This window comes from Crotalus tigris, unplaced genomic scaffold, assembly GCF_016545835.1.
Source record: "Crotalus tigris isolate CLP2741 ecotype Arizona unplaced genomic scaffold, ASM1654583v1 scf7180000018016.4438896, whole genome shotgun sequence".
NCBI classification, from domain to species: Eukaryota; Metazoa; Chordata; class Lepidosauria; order Squamata; family Viperidae; genus Crotalus; species Crotalus tigris.
In genome coordinates, this window is record NW_024096778.1 from 2,813,118 (window position 1) to 2,835,788 (window position 22,671).

Consider the following 22,671-nt stretch of genomic DNA (forward strand, 5'->3'; position numbering starts at 1 on the left):
TCTTAGTTCTAACAACTGCAGCATCAATGATGGCTTAAATGCATATAAACACTTACACAGTTAACTTTGTAATCCAATATATACTTGAAGTTGAATCCTACTAAAATCCAGAGAACTGTTTAATTTTCACTGAATTGCAGTGTTGATGCTGAATGACAGAGTAAGAGAGATCACTCTGTATATGTGAATCAGCTCGTGAAAAATGTTCAAGATAATTTTGTACAGGAATTCTCCTTGGTACTTCACTGTTCCTGCATCTGTAATGTGTAACATTAAGTAGGAAGTAAATTAAAAAAAAAGAATAAGAAAGGCTTAAACTTGCCATTTGTCCATGATAAATCAAGGGACCAGATTCAGGGTCTAATCATATGAAAATGAATCCAACAATAAACTAGTACAGGGGTGTCAAACTCAATTTCACTGAGAGACTCATCAGCATTGAGGTTGCCCTCGGGGGGCCACGTGGGTGTGGCCAGGATGGGTGTGGCCTACTGGGTGGGTGTGGATGAAGTGGGTGTGGCCTACTGGGTGGGTATGGCCAGCTCTAAATCTTTCATGTCAAGGGTGCCTGTGGGTGCCTGGGCAGGAGTGGAACAGATCTGAGGGTCTCTGGCAGAAGGGAGTGGGACCAGGGCAAGTGTCAAGGCATGATCCACTGGAAGAGCTTCACATGGTCCACTGGAGGGCCAAGGCAGAGGGGACTGTTCCCTCACTGTTTCCAGGATGGCTTCGCGGGCCACATAAAACCACTTCGCGGGCTGCATCCGGCCCGCGGGCCTTGTGTTGGACATGTCTGAACTAGTAGGACTACCACTATTGCAACTCAGAGGGCTCTTGTGCTAGTTATTTTGAAATCAGATTGAAGTGTAAAATCTGTGTTCTAGCAAAGTCCATTGCCTTGCCCAGATTCCTTCTCTTATAATGTTTCCTTCATAAATTCTGCTCAGTAAGTCTCCCATGCAACCATCTCCTTAATTACAAGGACAATTCTGAAATAAATCTCCTTTTGGTTATCAATGACAGACACTCTCAGATACAGAACTTTTATTATACACAGTAGAAAACTACAACATTACATTACTTTTTGACATAATCGCCATTCAAATTGAAGCACTTATCACAACGTCTTACAAGGTTTGAAATTCCTTAGTAGTAGTCACTCGGCACCAAATCTGGGCTATGTGGGGGTGGTGATCAAAAACAACCCAACGGAACTGCTTCAAAAGTTGTTGGGTGTATCTGGCAGTGTGCAGGCAAGCATTATCGTGAACCAACACCACACTGGAAGTGGTGCCATAGAAAATCCTGCCAAATGTGAAGATGCCTAAGGAGTACTGCTAGTGAAGTTCATGGAGTGTGGTTCAACCATCAATTCAGATATCTACTTGGAAACATTATGAAAACTCAGACGAGCCATCCATAAAAAGTGTCAGGGCATGCTGCCTTCCGGTGTGATATTGGTTCACAATAATGCTCACCCGGACACCACTAGACACACCCAAGAACTTTTTTTTTTATTAAAAGTTTTACAAATCCAATACATTATAACCCATACCCCTCCCACCCCTCCCCCCTCCCCCACTTCCCAGAGCTGATTACAGGGTAAAAAAAAATAAACAAACATAATCTAACTAACATAACCCGACTATACTATCAATCAAATCCATAACACACTTTAACTCCTTTTCAAAACAAGTATTAACAAATTAAAAACAAAAATAATAACATAATTAAACCATAATACTAAAAATAATATAAATTCAAACATATTGAACTATTAAAAATAATCTAAAATCTACTCATAAGCAAGATAATACTTTTCAATCTCATATTTCTTTTGAATATAATCAATCCATCTTCTCCAAACTGAAACATATTTTTCTTGTGAATGGTCCTTCAAATAGGCGGAGATTTCTGCTAAATTAGACACCTTAACTATCCATTCTTCCATAGTAGGCAAAGAGTTTTTCTTCCAATATTGCCCCACAAGTAATCTTGCAGCTGTTATAAGATTCAACATCAAATCAATTTCTTTGACATCAAAATCTACAAAAATAATTGCGGAGTAAACTTTATCTTTCTACCTTTCCTCACATAAATTACTCCTCCTCCTTTACACCCAAGAACTCTTGAAGCAATTCCATTGGGATGGTTTTGATCACCCCGCCCCCAGTGACTGCTACTAAGGAATTTCAAACCTTGTAAGACGTTATGACAAGTGCCTCAACTTGAAAGTGATTATGTTGAAAAGTAATGTAATGTAATTTTCTCATGTGTATAATAAAAGTTCTGTGTCTGCGAATGTCTCTCATTGATAACCAAATGGAGGTTTATTTCCGAATTGCCCTCGTAAAAGCTTCTGTGCCATTTCCAGAAGAGCTGACCAACTAGGGCTGGTCATTTATTCTGGGAGGGGCTGTTCAGAAATGTGGGATGTACATGGTCTTTTAATCTGCCAAAATGTTGATTAGTTCTGGTAGTGATAACAATGTATTTACAACTTTTAAAAGCAACAACCGTGCATGTATAATTAAATAAAATCCAAAAATGAGCAAATTTCATTTTAAAAAGCTCACATAAGGAACTCACCTTTGACCCTTCTCTTCCTGGGATCCCTGGGGGACCTCTTGGACCTGGATCTCCCTAATTGGACAAAGATAATGGTAGAGGGATTTTTTTTAAAAGTAGCATTGGAGAATGTATTCACACAGGACATCAAACTAGATATACCTTCCTGACTTCAAGGTCTTGCCTATGATAGGTCTGCAATGGTGCATTTTCTCCTCTGAGAAACATTCTGATCAAAAGCCACGGTGATTGTGAAGCAGAGCTTAAGGCAGCATTGCCTTATTTTGAATTTTTGTTCATGAAGTGATAAATAGAAGAATAGCATTAGACATTAAATTTAAGAACTATTTATAAACAGGCCTTCATTACTCAGGGGGATTCTGTAAAAGTTGCTAAAACAAAACTTTGGATAAGAAGACTGAAAAAGCATGGTTATGCATTCAAAAAATTTTTAGTCATTTTTACATTTGTGTGAAAGAAATATAATGTTTCAGTTTGGTATAGTGATCAGTGTTTCTCAACCTTGACAATTTTAAGGCATGTGGAATTCTGGGAGTTGAAGTCCACATGCCTTAAAATTGTCAAGGTTGAGAAACACTGGGTTAAAGCATCAGGCTAGAAACTGAGAGAATGTGAGGCACAAAGGCAGCTGGGGGACATTGGACCAGTCCCTTTCTCTTAGCCGTAGGAAGGAGGCAATTGCAAAACATTTCTGAAAACCCCTGCCAAGAAAACTGCAGGGCCTTGTCCAGACGGTCACTGAGAATTGGTCATGATTGAATAGAAGGGGAAAAAAAAAAAAGAAACAAAGTCATCCTCCAGACAAAAAGGGCACTAAAAACCACAGGCACATGAAACTCTTTACCCTAAATAATAAACTCTGAGTTGACTTACCATTTATGGTTAACAAAAATTGTTAAATTGGTGAATTATAAATAAGCCGAGGTGGCGCAGCAGTTAGAGTGCAGTACTGCAGGCCACTTTAGCTGACTGTGTTCAGCAGGTCAGCGGTTCAAATCTCACCGGCTCAAGGTTGACTCAGCCTTCCATCCTTCTGGGGTAGGTAAAATGAGGACCCAGATTGTTGGGGGCAATGTAAATACATATATACATTGCTTACTGGTGTACACCGCTTAGAGAGCGCTTGCACTTAAAGCGGTATATAAGTCTCATAAATAAATAAATAAATAAATAAAGGCCATTGATGTAGATCTTCCATTGCCTCTAACCATAATGTCATCTGTGGGGATATGGCTAGGAGACCAGTATATGCCAAAGACTGATAAGACTAAAAGGATCCAAACCCCCAAGCCTATGAAAATGTGTTTTTTAAAAATGGGATAGAGAGGCTACAAAAAGGCAATTACCTTTAATAAAGTACTTATATCACCAAGGAGAGGAAGAGCAACCTGTAATTAAACACACTTTTAGATTGGTGCTTACATGATCCCTAAACACATTGTTTTTTTTCTTTGCTGCATTTGTTTGTTCAGATAAGCAGTGTACGATACTTCCAAGAGCAGTTTACTTGGTATTAAAATGTAGCACTGTTTTTAAAGTTAATAACATATGCAGTTTGTCCCTATTTTTGACACTGGGGGAGATGATCAATAATTGCAGAAAGCCATCTGAGTCTAACCTGGTACAAATTGTTGTGAGATTTTATTATTTACATTTATTCTTTTTTTTAATGCTGCATTTCAGAACCCTATTGTTGATTTTATGGGCCAAGCTGAATAACTCAGGGGAAGTATCTCATTTGCTAGACAATGCTCTTCATAATTAGCTAGAACTATGACAATAGGAGGCTGACTTTCAGTCATCCACTAAATTCTTATAAAACCAAAAAACAGTGCTCAGGGAAAAAAGGAAGAAAGAAAAAGAGAAACGAAGGCTGAGTTGCTAACAGCTCTAGTCTTTGCAATTTGAATGCATGACTGGAGGATTGAAGCCTTACGAATGACGGGATACATAATCCAGTAGGGTTGCCTATATTTACTTGCTCTGAAATTTGTTTGAGGGATTGTTGGTCATTTTTGTTTTTCCTTATATTCTCCTTTTCAATTTTTTATATCTAAAGGTTTGCCTCTTTTACTCTAATAAGTGAACTTCTTACTAAAACTATTCCCACGGGCAAGACCACACGGTTACCCAGTTTCCCCTTAAGCTTCCAGCTTGTGAAGCTCAGCATTCCTATTTCTCTTCCCTTCTTGGTGGAAGGGAAGAACTCTGCAATTGGATTATCTTGGCAGGAGGTTCAGTTTAATTGGTGGCAGTTTATGAGAACTATTATTTTTTTTAAATAAAAGAAACCTTGGAAGAAATGCCTGCAAGGGAGACTTTACATTACATAATGTCCTTAAAAAACTAGGAAGAGGCTTGCAGAGAGAGTGAGGAAGAAATTTCGTCTGAAATTCTTCAGCTTTCCCAATTTCTCTTCCTAACTCAAGCCTTAATTATTTAAAACCCCTCCCAGCTCTTTGGGAGGGCTTGAGACAAGGAATTTGATATTCTGCGTAGCACGAATTCTTGTAGTTGTTCATATAATATACCCAGGAGTTATGGGGGTTACCTCAGTTTATATCTTTTCTAGCAATATAGGAATTATTTAAGGAATTGATTCAAAGATAATTTCAATTCTTCAAATGTAAACAATTGACTATATATATATATATATATATATATATATATATATATATGTTTTCTGAGGTTTTCGCGGGTGTTTGCATGTAGGTCTTTGGTTATTCGGGTTTTCTCCCGCGTAAAATTGGAAGTGTCTTGTCAACGTTTCGACGAAGTCCCATTCGTCATCTTCAGGCTGGTGTTTTCAGCTTCGTACTTTGAGGAGCACAAAGCTGAAAACACCAGCCTGAAGATGATGAATGGGACTTCATCGAAAAGTTGCCAAGACACTTCCAATTTATATATACAGGTAATCCTCAACTTACAACCACAACTGAGCCCAAAATTTCTGCTGCTCAGCTGGAGGGTTATTAAGTTAATTTTGCCCCATTTTATGATCTTTTTTGCCGCAATTGTTAAGTGAATCACTGTAGTTATTAAGTTAGTAACACAGTTGTTAAGTGAATCTGGCTTCCCCATTGACTTTGCTTGTCAGAAGGTCACAAAAGGGGATCACATGACCCTGGGACATTGCAACGGTCATAAAAAGGAGGCAGCTGCCAGGTGTCTGAATTTTGATCACGTGACCATGGGGATGCTGCAATGGTTGTAAATGTGAAAAATGGTCCTAAGTCACTTTTTTCATGGCACTGTAACTTTGAATGGTCACTAAATGAACTGTTGTAAGTCGAGGACTATCTGTATTCAAATTTTAGTGATTTTAGACACATTTGCCTTCAGTGTAAGAGAGTTGAGTTAGTTTATATACATACTGGGTCACCTGGAGGGCCTGGGATTCCTGGCTTTCCATCTCGTCCTGGAATACCCTAAATGTACATAAAAACAGGGAAGAATTTGTTATTGTTGTATTGCTTGAACCTTGTTCAAGAAGATATTTACTATCATGTATTTATTAGTACTTACATTAAGGCCAGGAGTTCCAGGAGTCCCAGGTAATCCAGGAGGCCCTCTTGGTCCCTGTGCAAGGAACATTTGGAGCATCAGGTATCAAGGAAGACGTACACAATAAGCACAATGAAAGTATTGACCAAGATTTCCTATGAAATATCTTACTTGGTATCCTGGTGTCCCAGGAGGCCCTCTAAGACCCTGAAAAACAGAGCAATGAGTGAATACAATCCTCCTCCTCCTCCTCCTTTTCATCGTTACAAAAAAGGGGGTTATTACTGCTATTGAAACTTGCGCAAGTAAAAAACCCACCCAGGATTTCAAAAAGATAGAGCTGGACCTCATATCTGGTTATTCATGAGCATAAAAGTATCACTTGAGGCTAAGATTCTTTTTAGCCAGATCTGTTGATTACAGCAGAACATGTTACTGTATTGGAAATTATGATAGGAAGCTTCTTTCACCAGTCAGATCATTGTTGAGTCTAAATTAGCACCATCCATCCAGATTGATAGTTGCCCTCGGGGATCTAAGTATGGAGTTTTTCTAGCTCTGCTTAGAGATTCTGCCTCATTTTAGACATGGTTCCTTGTAAGTGGGGGAGGAGTAATTTTTTTTTAAACATCCATCCATCCATCCATGCATGCATTCCTTTCAGATGTCATCCTCACTAACATGTTACTGTTAAATAAAGCTTCTCAAGATATTGGTCAAGGCCCTCTGTGGGGTTATTAGCAACTTAGAGGATGAATGATTAAATTCCACAGGCAAAGCAGGAGGGCTATCAAAATACTTATAGCTCCAGCCATCTGTCAAAACCCTCTGCTAGCAGTTTTTAAAATGATTATTTACTCAGCTATTACTTATTTATATTGACGAGGGAAGGTTACATAAATTCATCTTTTCCTTTAGGGGATTCTGGAATTTAAGAACCCTCGCTGAAAAGAGATGTTTAATATCCGATTTAAGACCTAAATACAAATGTAAAATATACAAAACATGACATTCATAACTGTGTAAAATAACAGAGAAGAAAATTCCCAAAACTACTCTGCTTCAAATGATATGCTTGGGAGAATAATATGACCCAAAGGCATCTTTATCCCTGAGTAGATAGATACAATGTGCAGAACTGTGCTTCTGGCTTAGTTGCACTCTGGGAAGAGACAGGAACAATTGCCTTGCTAGGCAGCAATATATAATTCCTTTCTCTCCACTCCCTTGACAGTCACGAAACCCAAACAGGAACAATTTTATTTAGCCGTTCTATTCAGACACACTACTAAATGTAGTAGTGGGATCAGTCAAGAGCCATTTTATCATTTCTTTACAGAGGAAAAGAAAATACACATATAAAATCATATATTAGAGGTAGAATTGCCATCCGTGCTGCATCAATGAAGCAATTACAGAATGACATCCATGTTAATAATGGGGTGAAAGAAGCACAAAACAAATTTTGTACTTACAGGTAGTCCGGGGGTTCCATTCCCTGCTGGCCCCATCTCTCCTGGAGGACCCTGCACCCCAGGAAGCCCTCTTTCTCCCTGATAAAGGAACAAGTCTTTGTTTTTTTAAAAAAATCATTGAATAAAAGCACGACACCAAACAATTAAAATACAGGATTAGAATAGGCTTTCCCTACCTTAGGCCCTCGTGGACCTATTGTCCCAGGAACGCCAGCTAATCCCTAATATAGGGGAAAAAAAGATGGAGAGAAAGCTATGTATATTAGTGCAAAATGAGGCCACACAAACAATTCTTAGTGCCCCAAGAAGGGTGCATGTAAAACCTTGGCTTGATGAATTGTATTGGGTGCCAGTTTGCTTTTGAGTCCAATTTAAGGTGTTGGTTGTGACCTATAAAGCCCTACATGACATAGGCTACCTACGGGAACCGTCTTTTTTCCAATTCATCAACCCATCCCCCTTGGCAGAGAAGGTATGTTACACATGCTGTCAATTAAATAACTTCAACCGATGGGGTCTAGAAAGAGAGCCTTCTCTGCCTCTGCGCTATGGAACACCTTCCCACCAGAAGTGAGACAGGTCCCCACTCCTATGGCCTTCTGGAAAGGAGTTAAAACACGCCTCTGAAGCCTCCTTTGGGAAGCTTAGAGGACCATGAAGCTGTGGGGCTGGTTGGTGCCCCGAGAACCCTCCCTTCAACTTTTTAACTAAATTGTAAAATATCTTAATCATCCTTGCTTCCTTTTAAATTCTAAATTTTTTAATTTAAGTATTATATGCTGTTTTTATATTTTAGCATTTATTGTACAGGGCTCAGAGTTCCTCCCTGAGGAAGATGGGCAATTTAAAAACATGAAAAAAAAAGATGTTTTTGTCTAATTAGAAAATAATAAGTATTCTTAAACTGACAAGAAAAAAAAATCTAATTTTAGACACAGGTGTCTTATTGTACAAAAACAAATAAGATATCTTGTAATGATAATTATTCACTACTGTTTTAGTTTCACAATAATTGATGAGCTAATTATTTATGAGAAGTAACAAAGGGAAGCATGGTGGGGGGAAGGCTAGAAATGTGTAGAACTGAACAGCTTACAAAACGGAGTTATCTGCAGCTGTTTGCTTTAGAGAGATCTTTTCCAAAAGGCTCATTACTTATAACCTGATGGCTCTGAGTTACCGTAAATGCCGGCGTACAAGGCGACCCGGTGTATAAGACGACCCCTGTCTTTATAGCCGGGCCGCATTCCTAGAATGTCGTCTTATACACCGGAAACTACCAGTATTTCCGGCGTATAAGATGACTCGGCGTATAAGACGACCCCCATCTTTGGCGCCGATTTCAGCGCTCGCGGAAGTTGCCTTATACGTCGGCATTTACGGTACATAAGCCTACCTTTGAAAATACTCAGTGCTGGGTAAAAAAACAAAAGGCAACGTCTATGGACATTCTCAATCATCCAGGTCAGGGTTGTCCCAAAGATGCTTTGGGAGGACAAAAGGCAATGTGTGGAATGTTGTATGGACATGGTGGAAGCAAGGATGGTTTGCAAGAATAGAAAGCTAGGGAGAGATATAATAAGTAGTGTTGGTGAAAACTAGTTTTTGCTAGGTTTCCTTTTCCTTATGTCACGCTTTTGAATTTTTTGACATATTATTTCTTTCTCCTTTCTGTACTCTACATAACATTGCTTGCCTTGAATGAAATAGTATATGCGATGCTGGTAATTCTATTAGAGGCCGACCTTTTACTTCTGCTGACCTCCTAGGCTTTTCTGCCATAGAATACTTAATGGTACTTACTGGTTTTCCTGGAAGACTTAATCCTGGAGGCCCTGGGTCACCTTTAGAACCTGGAGGCCCAGGTGGGCCTATGATTCCACCAGAGTCTCCCTATGTAATATAGACAAAAACAATGCTAATTTGATAGGAAGTTACAAGAGCCAGATTAATGTATCATATTTAAATTAACTGCATTATCTTATCTCCACATTCTTCCTGTGTTGTCAAACTACCTGTCAACGTAGGTAGCCGCTTTCTTAGCTATATTCCCAAGTAGCCTCAGTCAATTAAGTTTTATATCATCCTTGTTGCTGGATCAAAACTAGTGGGATTGCTTGTATTAGCAAGATTTTTTTTTTTTTTAAAAAAAAATCCATTCCAATGCAGAAACTCTCTGAAAACAAAGAACAAATCTCTGCTGGAGACTCCTAATGTTGCAATCATTTTGTGGGTGCTTTTTGGCAAAGGGGGAGGGGAGATGACCGTGCTTTGCTGGAAAGCCCACTCCCAAAATGGATAAAGCTAAGACAAAGTGATGGCTGATGCTAGACAAGACATAGATTTAATTTCATTTAAAAGAAAATCAACTTCCAATAAATGTAATAATTTATCTATTAATTTTATTGTAACCATTAAAATTACAGCATGGTGGAATTTTTTAAACATTTGGGGAACTGAATGAAGCCAGATATTACTTTTGCTCCTTTTAGTTGATAGGTAGTAAAGAGTTTCTACTCTTCAGTTAGAAACATTGCCTTAGTTTAAGAATATTCATTGCAATATTTGTTTTTACAACAAATAAGATAGCAAAAACATAGAATACTGAACATGTTTGAAGTGGACAAGATAAAACCTATATAGCACTGGTGGTGAACCTATGGCATGCACCATCGCCCCAGCACACATGGTCTGTAAAATTTTGCCATCACTGGCCTAAGGCCAGCCAGCCCAGAACTGCCATTGGGGAGGCGCCCCCTCCCCCTGCAACAGTGCAGCTGTGCCTTGCTTACGGGCAGGCAGGGTGGGGCCTTGTGGAGGAGGAGGGGCTCATCCCTCCATGATAAGCTGCAGCTGCGCTTGGCGGGCAACCTGTAGGAGCTCAACTCCATTGCGCTGGCCATGTGGTTGCAGTTTGCACCACTGCACCTGCTGCTCTGGCGGTGCTTCCAGACAGTCACCATCCTCCAGTGGGTCTTCTCCTCTCTGGTGGTGGGTGAGGACGGGACGGTGCCTACAGCGGCAAACTTGGCTGTGTCCCAGCCACACGGCAGTTCACAGGAGTGGCTGTGAATGGAGCCCGAGGTGGGGGTAGGCAGGCAGTTATGGCACCCGGCTTGGCTCTTGTGGGTGGCAGTTTGCTTTGCTTCGAGTGGGGCTGCCTTCCCAAACCCCACTGCTCCAGCCCTGCAGAGAGCTGCCACTTCCTTTCAGCTGGGGCTGTCTGGGGGCAGGAGCAGCTGGAGCAGTGGGCTCCTGAGCACATTCAGAATGCCACAGTTGCCACTGCTCGGGGACTGGCGAGGTGGAGGAGAGGGTCATCCGCTACCTCTCTCATAGCCTAGTGCTGCCTGGGGATTTACCTGGTGCTGCTGCTCAGGAACGTCTGGCTGCTGGCGCTCAGCTATGTGGCCTGGCTCTACTTGGACTGGGAGATACCATCTGCGGGGGCGCCGCTCTGCCTGGGCCATCTGGCGATACTTCTGGGACTATTTCCCCATCACTGTGAGCAGAGGAACCAGGAGGCTCCCGCTGGTAGCAGGGGCATCGAGCCTGGTGGGACACCCACTTTCTCTGTTCAGGGGGAGCTGGCTCCACCAACACAGCCTTGGCAACAAACCGCTGCAGGCCGTGAGAATGCAGGGCTCAAAGTGGTGCTGGAACTTCTTGGGGAGAACCATCCAAGCATGGTGGGGGTCACCCTCCTTTAGATGCACGGCCTAAACCTCATCTCCTCCACCATTGTCAAGCCAATGTTCCACAAATGCTATCGTTTCTGTGCCCCTTGGTCAGAAAGTGTCGGCCCTTTTAGACTTTTATTTTTATTTTAAGCTTTTATTATGTCCTGTCTGCTGCAGCTGCTGGTCCCCATCTTCCAGGAAGCAGCTGCTCCCCTGCCCCCATTGACACTGCCCAATCTGCATATGCCCCTTTCACTGCATGGGGCTACTGTTGTTGCTGCCACTGTTGATAACTGCTCGATGCACGCATGCACGCATCGGCCAGCCTACCACTTCTATGTCTCCTTTGCCAGGCCACTGCTCCCGCTCCCCTGCTGCCATCTCAACGGAAGCAGGGTATTTGGCCCTTGAGAGTAGAGGGTGGGGCTGGAAAAGCCCCAGCTGGGTGGGGGAGTATGTGCGCACTCTTCTTCTTGAGGAGTTTCTCTCTGAACGCTTGTACTTCCACATTGCCAGACCATGTGTGAAGGCACATGCGGGCTCATCTCAAGAGAGGCATTGGCCACGTGGGAGATGGGAAAGTTTAGGCAATGGCACCTCCACCTTGCCCCTTGCCTCACCTCACCTCAACCCACAGGATGAGCCTCTTGCCCATCGCCCCACTCACCAGAGACCCCTGGATCTCCTCCAACCCTGCTCGGCCCCCACAGGCATCCCTCCCCACAAGCAACATCAAGGTGGCCATGCTCACCCCAGCCATGCCCACCCAGTCTGCTGTGACCAATGGGTAGGCAGCAACCGGTGATAAATAAGTAGGTTTTGTGTTGCAGTTTGGGTGTCAAACTGCCGGCCCATGGGCCAGACACATCACCAGGAAACCACACTCACCACATTGCCAGCAATGGGGAAAAAGCTCTGATACATGACATCGCAAGTTTGAAATTTCTGCTCTTAAAAGGTTCGCCATCACTGCTATATAGTAACTGAAGCAAAAACATTGAAAATACATGCAATTATTTGATATTGGTTTAAAAATTACCTTTTCTCCTTTAATCCCTGGTTTTCCAGGTATTCCATTTTCTCCTGGTAAACCCTAATTAAAAAGAAAAATATATTGTCTTGAACTTTATAGTTAATTATCTATTAAAAGAGTAGTAAACTTGGAAAAACTACTTCTATTATATAATGGACTTCACTAAAATTTTCCTTTCTCAAAATTAAAGGTACAATTCAAAGAATACAAATTTTATTTAAAATATTTATGGTCTATAAGACAATGGAATAAAAAGAATTATATTTATTTGTTGCTTAGGAGAATGGATGATTAGCAAGACTGGTTTCCATTCATTTATATATTATGCAGCAAGGCAAATATAATTATCTAGAGTACGGCATGTAAAAAGAAAAAGAATTGACTAAAAGTTTGAAATCTGAGACAAGTAAAACATTTTAAATGTATCTGTATATTGTACATTAGTTATATGACAAAGGGGAAATTAGAAACTATATTTAAGGTTTCAGTAATTTCATCTTCTTTTTATTTTTTGTATTTTTAAACAAAAAATAGTGAAAATTTTGGCACTTAGCTCAGAGATTTAAATTCTTATATTGTTAAAATAATATAATGAATGTAAATGTAATTTAATGTTTTAAATGAGTAATTTCTAATCAAAGATATACTGAGCACTAACTTTACAATCTTGGTAATTCCTTTGTACACTTATTATGCTACTGTAGAAAATTAATATTTTTTTTATTGTTTTCTTTTTGTTTGTTCACTTTTTCTTTTAAAAATGATTAGTACATTTAAAACAGATATAGGGCAAAACATAAGCACTAAATCAGTGTTTCTCAACCTTGACAATTTTAAGGCATGTGGACTTCAACTCCCAGAATTCCACAGCCAGCATTGCTGGCTGTGGAATTCTGGGAGTTGAAGTCCACATGCCTTAAAATTGTCAAGGTTGAGAAACACTGCACTAAATGATCTTTCCTTTTTTGCAGATAGTGCTAGATATTTCTAAGGCAAATGAATTGTTTAAGAAATTGTAATGTGATCTTGATTTTATTAAAAATGATCATAAAATCAGATTTGTTTCTTTGACATACATTTGTTTTTTAATTTGCTTTCAAAGCATGAGACATAATGTCATGGTTCCAAAGCTAAGACCAACAAAATCAGAACTCCAAGGCTAGAGGTTTCCTCAAAGAACATATTTATTGGTTACAAAGTATCAGCACAATCAAAAGTGAAACCAAGTCTGCAAATGGCTACATTCCCCAATAGAATGATTTGGCGGGCTTTCTAATAAAACGCTCAGCCCTCCAAGCTAACTGATAGAATGACCTTGGTTCCCATGGGAACCAGAATTGTTTAGACTAGCAAAAATACTCTGCGCCCCCTCCCTTTCTTGTGGCAACCTAGAATGAGCAAGATGGCTTCAGCCAGGTTCATTGTAGAGTTGACACATAATTTATAACTTTATATATTTAAAGGCTGTAATGAAGGAAGCAGATATAATTGCATGACAAAAAGTTTTCCAGGACACTTTGCCTCAACTACATTGACTTTATTATCTATCCTATTTCTTTTTATCTCTGACTTTAAATAAAAGAACATGAAACATGAAATAAGTTAGAATATATAAACAAATGGGCCATTTTTTAGAGTTCTATTCAGGTTTACATTATGTATGTGACCATTCTAAAATAAATTCTTAAGAAGAGAAGCAGAAAATTAAATAGCTTTGAGGCTTTACAGTTAATTTCATTCAAAGAAAATGATGCATCTCATCTTTATACCATATCTATCTATCTATCTATCTATCTATCTATCTATCTATCTATCTATCTATCTATCTATCTATCTATCTATCTATCTATCTATCTATCTACCTACCTATCACTGGAAATAGTAAAATATGTCAAAAAGTGTATGAATTTACAAGAGAAAAAGGAATTATTTCCATTACAGAAAAAAAAGTTTATTTTATTTCATTTCTGTGTAAGGTGAAACTCACAGACTTTGATTGCTTGTTGATAAGGCGGCCATTTATATAGGCATACGAATGTTAAAAAAACTAGATTTGAATTACTATGTTCTGTTCATGATACAGATGAGAAAAATATCTATGTTTTAGCGTCTTACAATGAGTTCAGAATAGCATACCAAAATATGTGTACCTCACTGTTTTTACAATTCGTGTAAAGTAGAACACTACGGTAAAGTTTCACTCGCCCAAGATTCCTCAGTAAATTTCATGATTATCTGAATTTAACTTTTCTTGGCAGCTACCATCTCATAATCCATTTCTACAGATGGTGGATTAGGAAGTCTAAAAACAAAATCTCTTCTTAGCTATTTAATGCTCCTGGAATAGTAGTTAACATAAATAATAGTGAGACAATTGAGAAAACAGTCATGGCCTTTGGACCCAGACTCAAAGGTTGTAACACCTGAGAAATACTTTAATTAAGTGAGTAATGTTTAATTACTCCGAGGCTGAGCTGTGGCCAATGTAAATCTTAGTGATGTGAACTCCACATAAAAATATATGGCAGTACAAATGTATATGAGTAAACAGGGCAACAATATGATTCAAGAAAATGAAAAAAGTCTCTGGACTTGGAAACGAATGCAACAAAATGGAGCATGAAAAGGACTAGATAAAGTCATGAGAAGAGGTCTAAAAGCCAGATGAATCCAAGGCTGTTATTTGGAATGTTCATGCTCAATCCAATACCAAAATAAAGATGCAGGTACATGAATTCAAGGATAGTTATACATTTAAAATAAATAACACAGAGAGATTAAAAGCGTGAGTGTGGGGAATGAAAAATCTGAAAAAAAATCTGAAAAAAAAAATCTTAGCAATGTGACTGCACAGAAAGGACTGAATATTCCAAAGCTATGTGTTCCAGAAGCACTTTTTCATTTAGGAGATAATGTTGAGGAAGGACATTTCAGGATTTGTCTACTGTTCCTGCCAGAAGTAAGAATTAGCCTCATGGTTTGTGTGACTAGAGTAGTAAATAGGTAATAGATGAAAGGAAGTTGACCTGAAAATCAGGTGTTTGCATATACTTGGAGTTCTATAGAATCAGTTTTAATTAATCACTAATGGACAGGCATAAACCACTTAATATTGTTTTCCCCATCTGCCAGGTAAAAACTGGGGATCTTAGCAACATTCAAGCCTATAGCTTCATTCTTCTGGAAAAAAAGTATGTCAAAGTGTAACTAAAAATACGGCAATTCACATTTATACTGTAAACTGTCAAAATAATTATTAAGGCTCACCTGCTTAGTAACAGTAGCAAAGACACAGAAATAGAACAGCATATTTGTAACTATCCAGAAATATATAGCAATAAAACTACTGAGGCCTTCTACAGTAGCAATTTTACAGGATCACCTAGCTATTGTTGTAGTGATATAAAGACTGCCTTAGTGATTTATTACCACACTTGACGGGGTGATTGAAACCATAAATTGTTATCATGGAAAACCTCAGCATGTCTGGCTCCAGATCTTTGCACATTGAATAGTCTCTCATATACCTTGTAAAGTGAGATCACCAACATTTTAATATTATTTCGTTGGTTAATATTGTACTTGAATAATTCTTACAAAGAGTAGTATGATACTTGCCATTTCTCCTGAAGATCCTCTGGGGCCAGGTGGTCCTGGAATTCCCTAGAAAATAGTGATAACAATATGGAATTTTTAGAAAAGGAAGAGAAACTCCCCCCTCCATATATTTATACTGTTCTTTTTAATAAAGGGATTTATTTGAAGAAAATACATGAAAATGTAAACTTCTTCTAAGCAACCGATATACAATTCTTTATTGTTTAAAGATGTAAAAATCAGTATACTGAAACTGGCACCAAAATGGTTAAAATAATCTGATTTTGCTAATGTCTACATGCAAAAGGGGGGGGGAAGTTTGTTCTAACTAAAAGACTACACAATTTCCAGAAGTCACTCCACTACATGCAATAGAAAATGTAATACAGGCAGTCCTCATTTAGTGACCCTCTTGTTTAGCAATGATTCACAGTTACTACAGTAATTAAAAACTAACTGTGTGACCAATTCTTGAATTTATGACCTTCACAAGTCTGTAAAAGAAAGGAAAGCTGAAGTAAAACAGCAATATATACCGCTTCACAGTAGTTTATAGGCCTCTCTAAGCAGTTTAAGCAGTTTAACTGCCCCCAATAATCTAGGTCCTCATTTTATTGACCTTGGAAGGATGGAAGGCTAAGTCAACCTTGAGCAGGTCAGGATTGGGGGAATTGAACTCCTGGCCTGCAATACTCTAACCACTAGGCCACCATAGCTCTTACGATTGTAGAATTATGGTGTTTCACTTAGCAATTGCTTCACTTAATTGTTGGTCCCACTTGTGATCACTAAACAAAAACTATCTAGAATTAAGTGTGCTTCTGTGTCTGAATTCAAAGACCTTTTTGTCTATTTCTGAGACAAGGAAGGAAACTAAATCTCCAGACTGGTCTTGGATTAGTTGGAGACTTCTTCTCAGTTTTTTTTTTTTTAAAGAAGCATGGGAAATAGGAAGTGATGCAATTTATTCCAGTAGTAATTTTCAGAAGCTGTCCTCTGGCTTCTCCACTTGATGAGAAAAATTGGATATTAAACAAAAAAGGGTTTTCAGCTGTGGTGTCACTCTTATGTCCATGGCATGGAGCCATTCCTATCTCTAAAATTGATGCCTCCCATCATATAATCTATTTATCTCTAAAAATATGGCTAACATTAATTTTATTATTTCAGCTTGATGTCTTATTTTTCTTGCATCTTTAGAAACCTATTTTAGTTTTATTTTAATTGGTGGATTTTCTGTTAATTAGCTTTGACTACCTATGCAAATTGAAGGTCAAAATACACATTATTGTCTAAATAGAATGAAATAAAATGCATGTTCTTTGCGGAAGAAGTAGCATTCTTAACTTTAGTTTGGGGGTGGAAAATCTGTGGGGCTGCAGATGTTGCTAAAATACATTGCATTACTGCTGTGGAATTCTGGGAGTTGAAGTCCACATGCCTTAAAATTGTCAAGTTTGGGAAACACTGCATTACTGGATGTGGTATTTGATTACTGCTCATTAAATATAATTTACATACCCAAGGTCCTGGATTTCCAATAGACCCTGGAGGACCAGACTCTCCTGCTTCACCCTAACACAACATTTTAATAAAAGCAAGTTTTTAGAGATGAAATTGCAGAGTTGGTAAGTATATATATTAATGACATATGAGTATGTTTCTAATGTCTATAGATCAATTTTACTCTTAAAAATGAAATCACTTGCAAAGCAAATACCGGTAGTTTGACTCTAGAACCTGTTAGTGTAATCTCTTTGCAATGTGTTCCCAATGGTGATATGCTAGTAGATGGTTTCTTTTTACATACAGCATCATGCTCATTTATTGTAGAGGTGGTCCTTGTGATCCATGGCTTTGCATAAATGTGGACAATAAATTGAGATCAGACAACCTTATTATGGATGGTAAAGGCATTTGTGTATCTCCAGTTTTTGGTTTGTATTTCTGTTTATAAGAAAGCTTCTGAAATGTTTTGTTTGTGGATGTGCAAATGTTACATGTGTACTTTTGTCCAGATCTTGTTATCTAAAAGTGGTATTATCACTTGCTAATTAAAATTCACCTATGACTAAAATCTAATCTTGGTGTTTGGGGACTTCTAGAAGTATATGGAGCATGCCCCGGAACAAGGATAATATTGGATATAATTCATCACTTTCACTGGAAGTAACCATGATCACTGAGTATCATCAGTTAATAATGAAGAAAATAATCTCTGAGCATTTGCTCAGATAAGTAATTAAGGTGCTGTCATCCCTTCACAAATACTTCTGGAGCAAATCAATCCCTTGATCTGTAAATTTTGGTCACCATACTACAAAAAAAATATTGAGACCTTGGAAAAAGTTCAGAGAAGAGCAACTAAAATGATCAAAGGTCGGGAGACTAAAACATACGAAGAACGGCTGCAGGACTTGGGTTTGGCTAGTCTAAAGAAAAGAAGAAACAGGGGCGACATGATAGCAGTATTCCAGTATTTGAGGGGCTGCCACAAAGAAAGAATTAAGGAGAAACTTCCTAACAGTGAGAACAATTAACCAGTGGAACAGCTTGTCATGGGCGCTCCATCATTGGAGGTTTTTAAGAAGAGACTGGACAGCCATCTGTCTAATATGGTATAGATTCTCCTGCTTGAGCAGGGGGCTGGACTAGAAGACCTCCAAGGTCCCTTTCTATTCTATTCTATTCTATTCTATTCTATTCTATTCTATTCTATTCTATTCTATTCTAATTTATATCATGTGATAATTGGATTACATAGAGTAGTGATAACAAATTCAGCCACCAAATCTGTCAGATGTTCACAACTGGATGTAACATTTCCATAAGGCCTATAAATTTAAAATTCAAGACACAGAGTCCCAATGGGGAAAATAATATAATTTCAGAAATAATTGCGTAACTGGAATCTAAGCATAGATCTTTATGCAAATGTCCCATCTGTAAAAAAAAAAAAAGGATATGAAAGAATACCAGTGCATCCAATAGATAGGTCATGAACTAATTTCTCCAAGATATGGGCTTCTTCCAGAGATAATTGTCCAAACTAGATTATACTCTATCCTCCTATAATTGCAATTATTTGAGCATGCTGATAACACACAAAAATTCACATTTTATCCACAAAGAAATTCTAAATGTATTGACAAGTATTGACTAAATGTATTGACTCACAGGATCCTGTAAACATAAAGCTATTTTTGAGCTGTACTTACAGAGTCCCCCTTTTCTCCTTTTTCAGATGGTTCTCCCTGTGACAGAGTACAAGTAAACTCAATATTTATAAGGACATTTTACTCAAATCCAGATTTCCTCTCTGTTTCTAAAGGTTTTGGCAAGAATGAAACCCACTTTTAATTTCCAGAAATCCAATTTAAAAAAAGCTGCACAGTCATAACTATCAATAGCAATTGATAACTTACTTTTTCTCCTTTTGCACCTTTTAATCCCTTTTCATCTCGAAGACTCTTTCCCAAAAAAGAAAATCAAAATCAGTTCCTTCTAATTTGTTAACAAACTAGAGATCAATTTCCCCATATCTTCCTCTTCATAATGGTTATCCAATATTCCTTTCATGAGCAATTTACACTATATACAGTAATTGGAATCTAAATACTGAGGAATCATATTTAGAGGAGTAATATATGCATCTCTGCATTTCCAAATGAATGTAGCTGGCATATTTCAAATTACTTCAAATTGAAAAAGTGTTTTGAAAGTCAAGGGTAACATGCCAACAGAGTTCAGCATTGCTTATTCTCGAAATAAAATTGTATGTCTGTAAGTATGTGATATGCGATAGGTGTGTGGGATGGAAAGGGTTGTGTGAATGATACTGGTTCAAAATGTGGTGCCCTGGGTGGAGTAAGCTACTTTAGCAGATATTAATGATTGTCACATTGATTGCTGATTATCTTTCCCTGTTCAGTTCAAACTGGTAATGTTATCCTATAAGGTACTACAACCAGTGCTTTTTTTCTAAAAAAAAAAAAAAAAAAGGTGCCGGAACTCACACACGTCATACAACCCGCCTTGCCTACCTTACAAGGTTCCATCCAAAAAAGATACTGGAACTCCGTTCTGGGCGTTCTATGAGGAAAAAAAGCCCTGACTACAACTATAACTTACTCCCACTTACTTTGGGACTGTGTGGTTTGACTAGAAGCCACCCATCCTGTGTGATCATTCGATAGGGGTTGTTCAGGGTCCTCATCCTATGGGAAATCAAGGAGATCAGGGACCAGAGGCGAACCATCTTTGTGGTGGCACTGACACTACGGAAGAGCTTAGCTCCTCATTCATTTTTGGCATTTGGAAAAATGTACAATCTTAGCCTGTTTAATAGGTATTTATGAGTTAATGGTGATGATAATGGTGTCTTTTGTTTTGGCTGAATTTAATACTGTTCAGTATTGTACCTGTGACACTTGTATGAGAGGAAATTGAAAGATGTTGGGGTTTTAATTATTAACATAACATAACATAACATAACATAATGGCAATTGATTTAAAAGTATAATAACATTCATTTAATCTTTGTTCCTGGCATCTTCCTTTTAAGAAGTCTGGTTCTATCCAGTGCATGTATCTGTGTTTTGTGCATACAGTATGTGCACATTCTCCCCTGTACACAACATATTTCATGCATATATTTGTTAGATTAAAAAAATATATTCAGAATTGATTTCAGTTGAAATTGGTAACCTTAATTGACATGCTAGGTAAACCAGATTACAGTATAAACTATTTTTGAGAATATTAATAACAGTTTTCCTATCTGATTTTCCCATGGATAATAATCATGGGGGTGTAACAGCTTTTAAAAGTCAAGAGTGTCTTTCTTTTAGGTAAAAATATTATTTGTTTCAATGATTTGTTAGTAACAACAAATTTCTAGATATTAATAGAGTAAATTGTTCTCAATATTATATTGCCTTTAACTTAATTTATTGATATCCAGTCTTGAAAATTTGAATCACTGTTGCAACCTGAAACCCTGGTTCCAGAAAGTCTAAGTACTTAAGCTGAAGTTTAGACTGATAAATCATCTTTCTAAATACTAAACTTAGCAATTCTTTTCTGGAAAGTTGTTTGCTTAAGAATAAATCATTAAATGTTTTGCATTGAACAGCTGAAGGAAGGAGTGTATTAGTACACTCCTTGAGGGTTAAAGATGATTAATTTCTTGAAGGCAAAACAGCTGGCCCCCATGTTTTGCCAGAAAATATTAACTGGGAAACATGATAAGGCATAGGAATTTCAAAGGTCTTATAATTGTAAGAAACATGAATCTGGCAGACATACATATCATATCCTGAGGACCTCAACTTGGGTTCACGTCACCTGCCACAAACTTAAATAGGAATTAAGAGGCTACTAAAATATGCAAAATATACTAAGAATGATTGCAAGAAGCAAGTTATACATAATGAAGAAAAAATGATTGGATATAATTAATTTTCTAGGCACAAAAGATTAATAAATATAAAGCAGCTCTTTAAAAAACTGAAACATAGCAGTTCAATCTATTGTGCAGTTGATATAAAATATAGCAAAACCTATTGAGTTGAATATGTGCCTAACAACCCAGGAATACAGTGATCTTTGGCAAAAATAATGTAGAAAAATAATGAAACAGAGATTGGAAAATTATAGCTATCAAAGTTTATTACAGTTTTGATAGTAGTGAATGGCTCAGAGGAGCAGAATGGTTAAAATTGCAGTGGTTTTAAGAAAAAGATGAGAAAATGCAAAGGGAATAGATAGCTTATTCTGGAATATCCCCTGCCTAAATCAAAGGAAGTGTCATTCTGGTCATCCTTAGATATCCGTGCAGAATATAGTTTACCATTTGGGAACATAGTCTTGGTCACAAATTTAAGATAGAATAGTCACTTCAGTTTACTAAAGCTTGAAGTAAGAAGTTACTCAGAACTATTCTGAGTCAATGATACAAAGTCCAAAATGGCAAGCTGTTGTTATGGATTTTATTGCCAAACATTGATAACAAAACTGAATTTTTAATAAGTAAAGATAAAAAACCTTAGAATGCCAATTAAACTGAGATAATAATACAAAGACAAGATAGAGGAAGAAGATAAGTAAGTGAAACTGCCAAAGTATGTAGAGTATATGGTTAAGTTTGTCTAAAATGTTCCTGAAAAATTTCAGCACAATACCCTGGTATCTCAAATTTAAGAGTGAGTGAGTGAGCGAGTGAGCGAGCCAGCCAGCCAGCCAGCAAGTAAGCAAATAAGCAAGCAAGCAAGCAAGCTAGCTAGCTAGTTGCTGGATTTAATCTGCAATACTTAGCAACATAAACAACTGAGCTTCATAACTTTCTAGGATTCTGAGAAAAGGTCAACAACCTCAATACTGTGGTTGAATACACTTACTCCTTGTTTAGAGGCCAAGTTCTGATAAACAACCAGGTTGTTAAGCAAAATGGTTGCTAAGTAACATATGGGGGAGAGGTAGAGAGACTGGGGAGATCATTGGTTGGTGCCATTTCATTTAAGTAAAGCTTTTTCATGCAGCTATGCCAGCATTACTCCCACTTCGGCATGCATTTTTGTTGGATGCCTAAAATATGGTCATATATGCACACATTGGTTGAAAAATATTTTTTAACTACTAACATATTTGTGAATGGTCACTAACTAAAATTGTCACTAAAGAGGAATGGGTGTATTCATAGCTTTGGAGTTCACAATATAGCTGAGAAGTGAACCCATTGTATGACTTTTACTACAGAATGGAAGCTGATTATAAAGCTTCCATGGAAGAGATC

The 22,671-nt window shown here is 38.0% G+C and overlaps 1 protein-coding gene across 1 annotated transcript in view; it reads right to left on the bottom strand.

Annotated features, from left to right (window-relative positions):
• COL19A1 (collagen type XIX alpha 1 chain) overlaps positions 1-22,671 on the bottom strand; it is a 183,546-nt gene that overhangs the window by 41,129 nt on the left and 119,746 nt on the right. The window contains exons 18-30 of the mRNA XM_039346721.1: positions 19,304-19,348; positions 19,097-19,132; positions 17,400-17,453; positions 15,900-15,944; positions 12,288-12,341; positions 9,372-9,461; positions 7,745-7,789; positions 7,569-7,646; positions 6,265-6,300; positions 6,115-6,168; positions 5,964-6,017; positions 3,936-3,977; positions 2,590-2,643 (exon numbers count right to left, since the gene is read on the bottom strand). Coding sequence (XP_039202655.1) covers positions 2,590-2,643; positions 3,936-3,977; positions 5,964-6,017; positions 6,115-6,168; positions 6,265-6,300; positions 7,569-7,646; positions 7,745-7,789; positions 9,372-9,461; positions 12,288-12,341; positions 15,900-15,944; positions 17,400-17,453; positions 19,097-19,132; positions 19,304-19,348 — 687 coding nt within the window. The remainder of the gene's footprint in view (positions 1-2,589; positions 2,644-3,935; positions 3,978-5,963; positions 6,018-6,114; positions 6,169-6,264; positions 6,301-7,568; positions 7,647-7,744; positions 7,790-9,371; positions 9,462-12,287; positions 12,342-15,899; positions 15,945-17,399; positions 17,454-19,096; positions 19,133-19,303; positions 19,349-22,671) is intronic.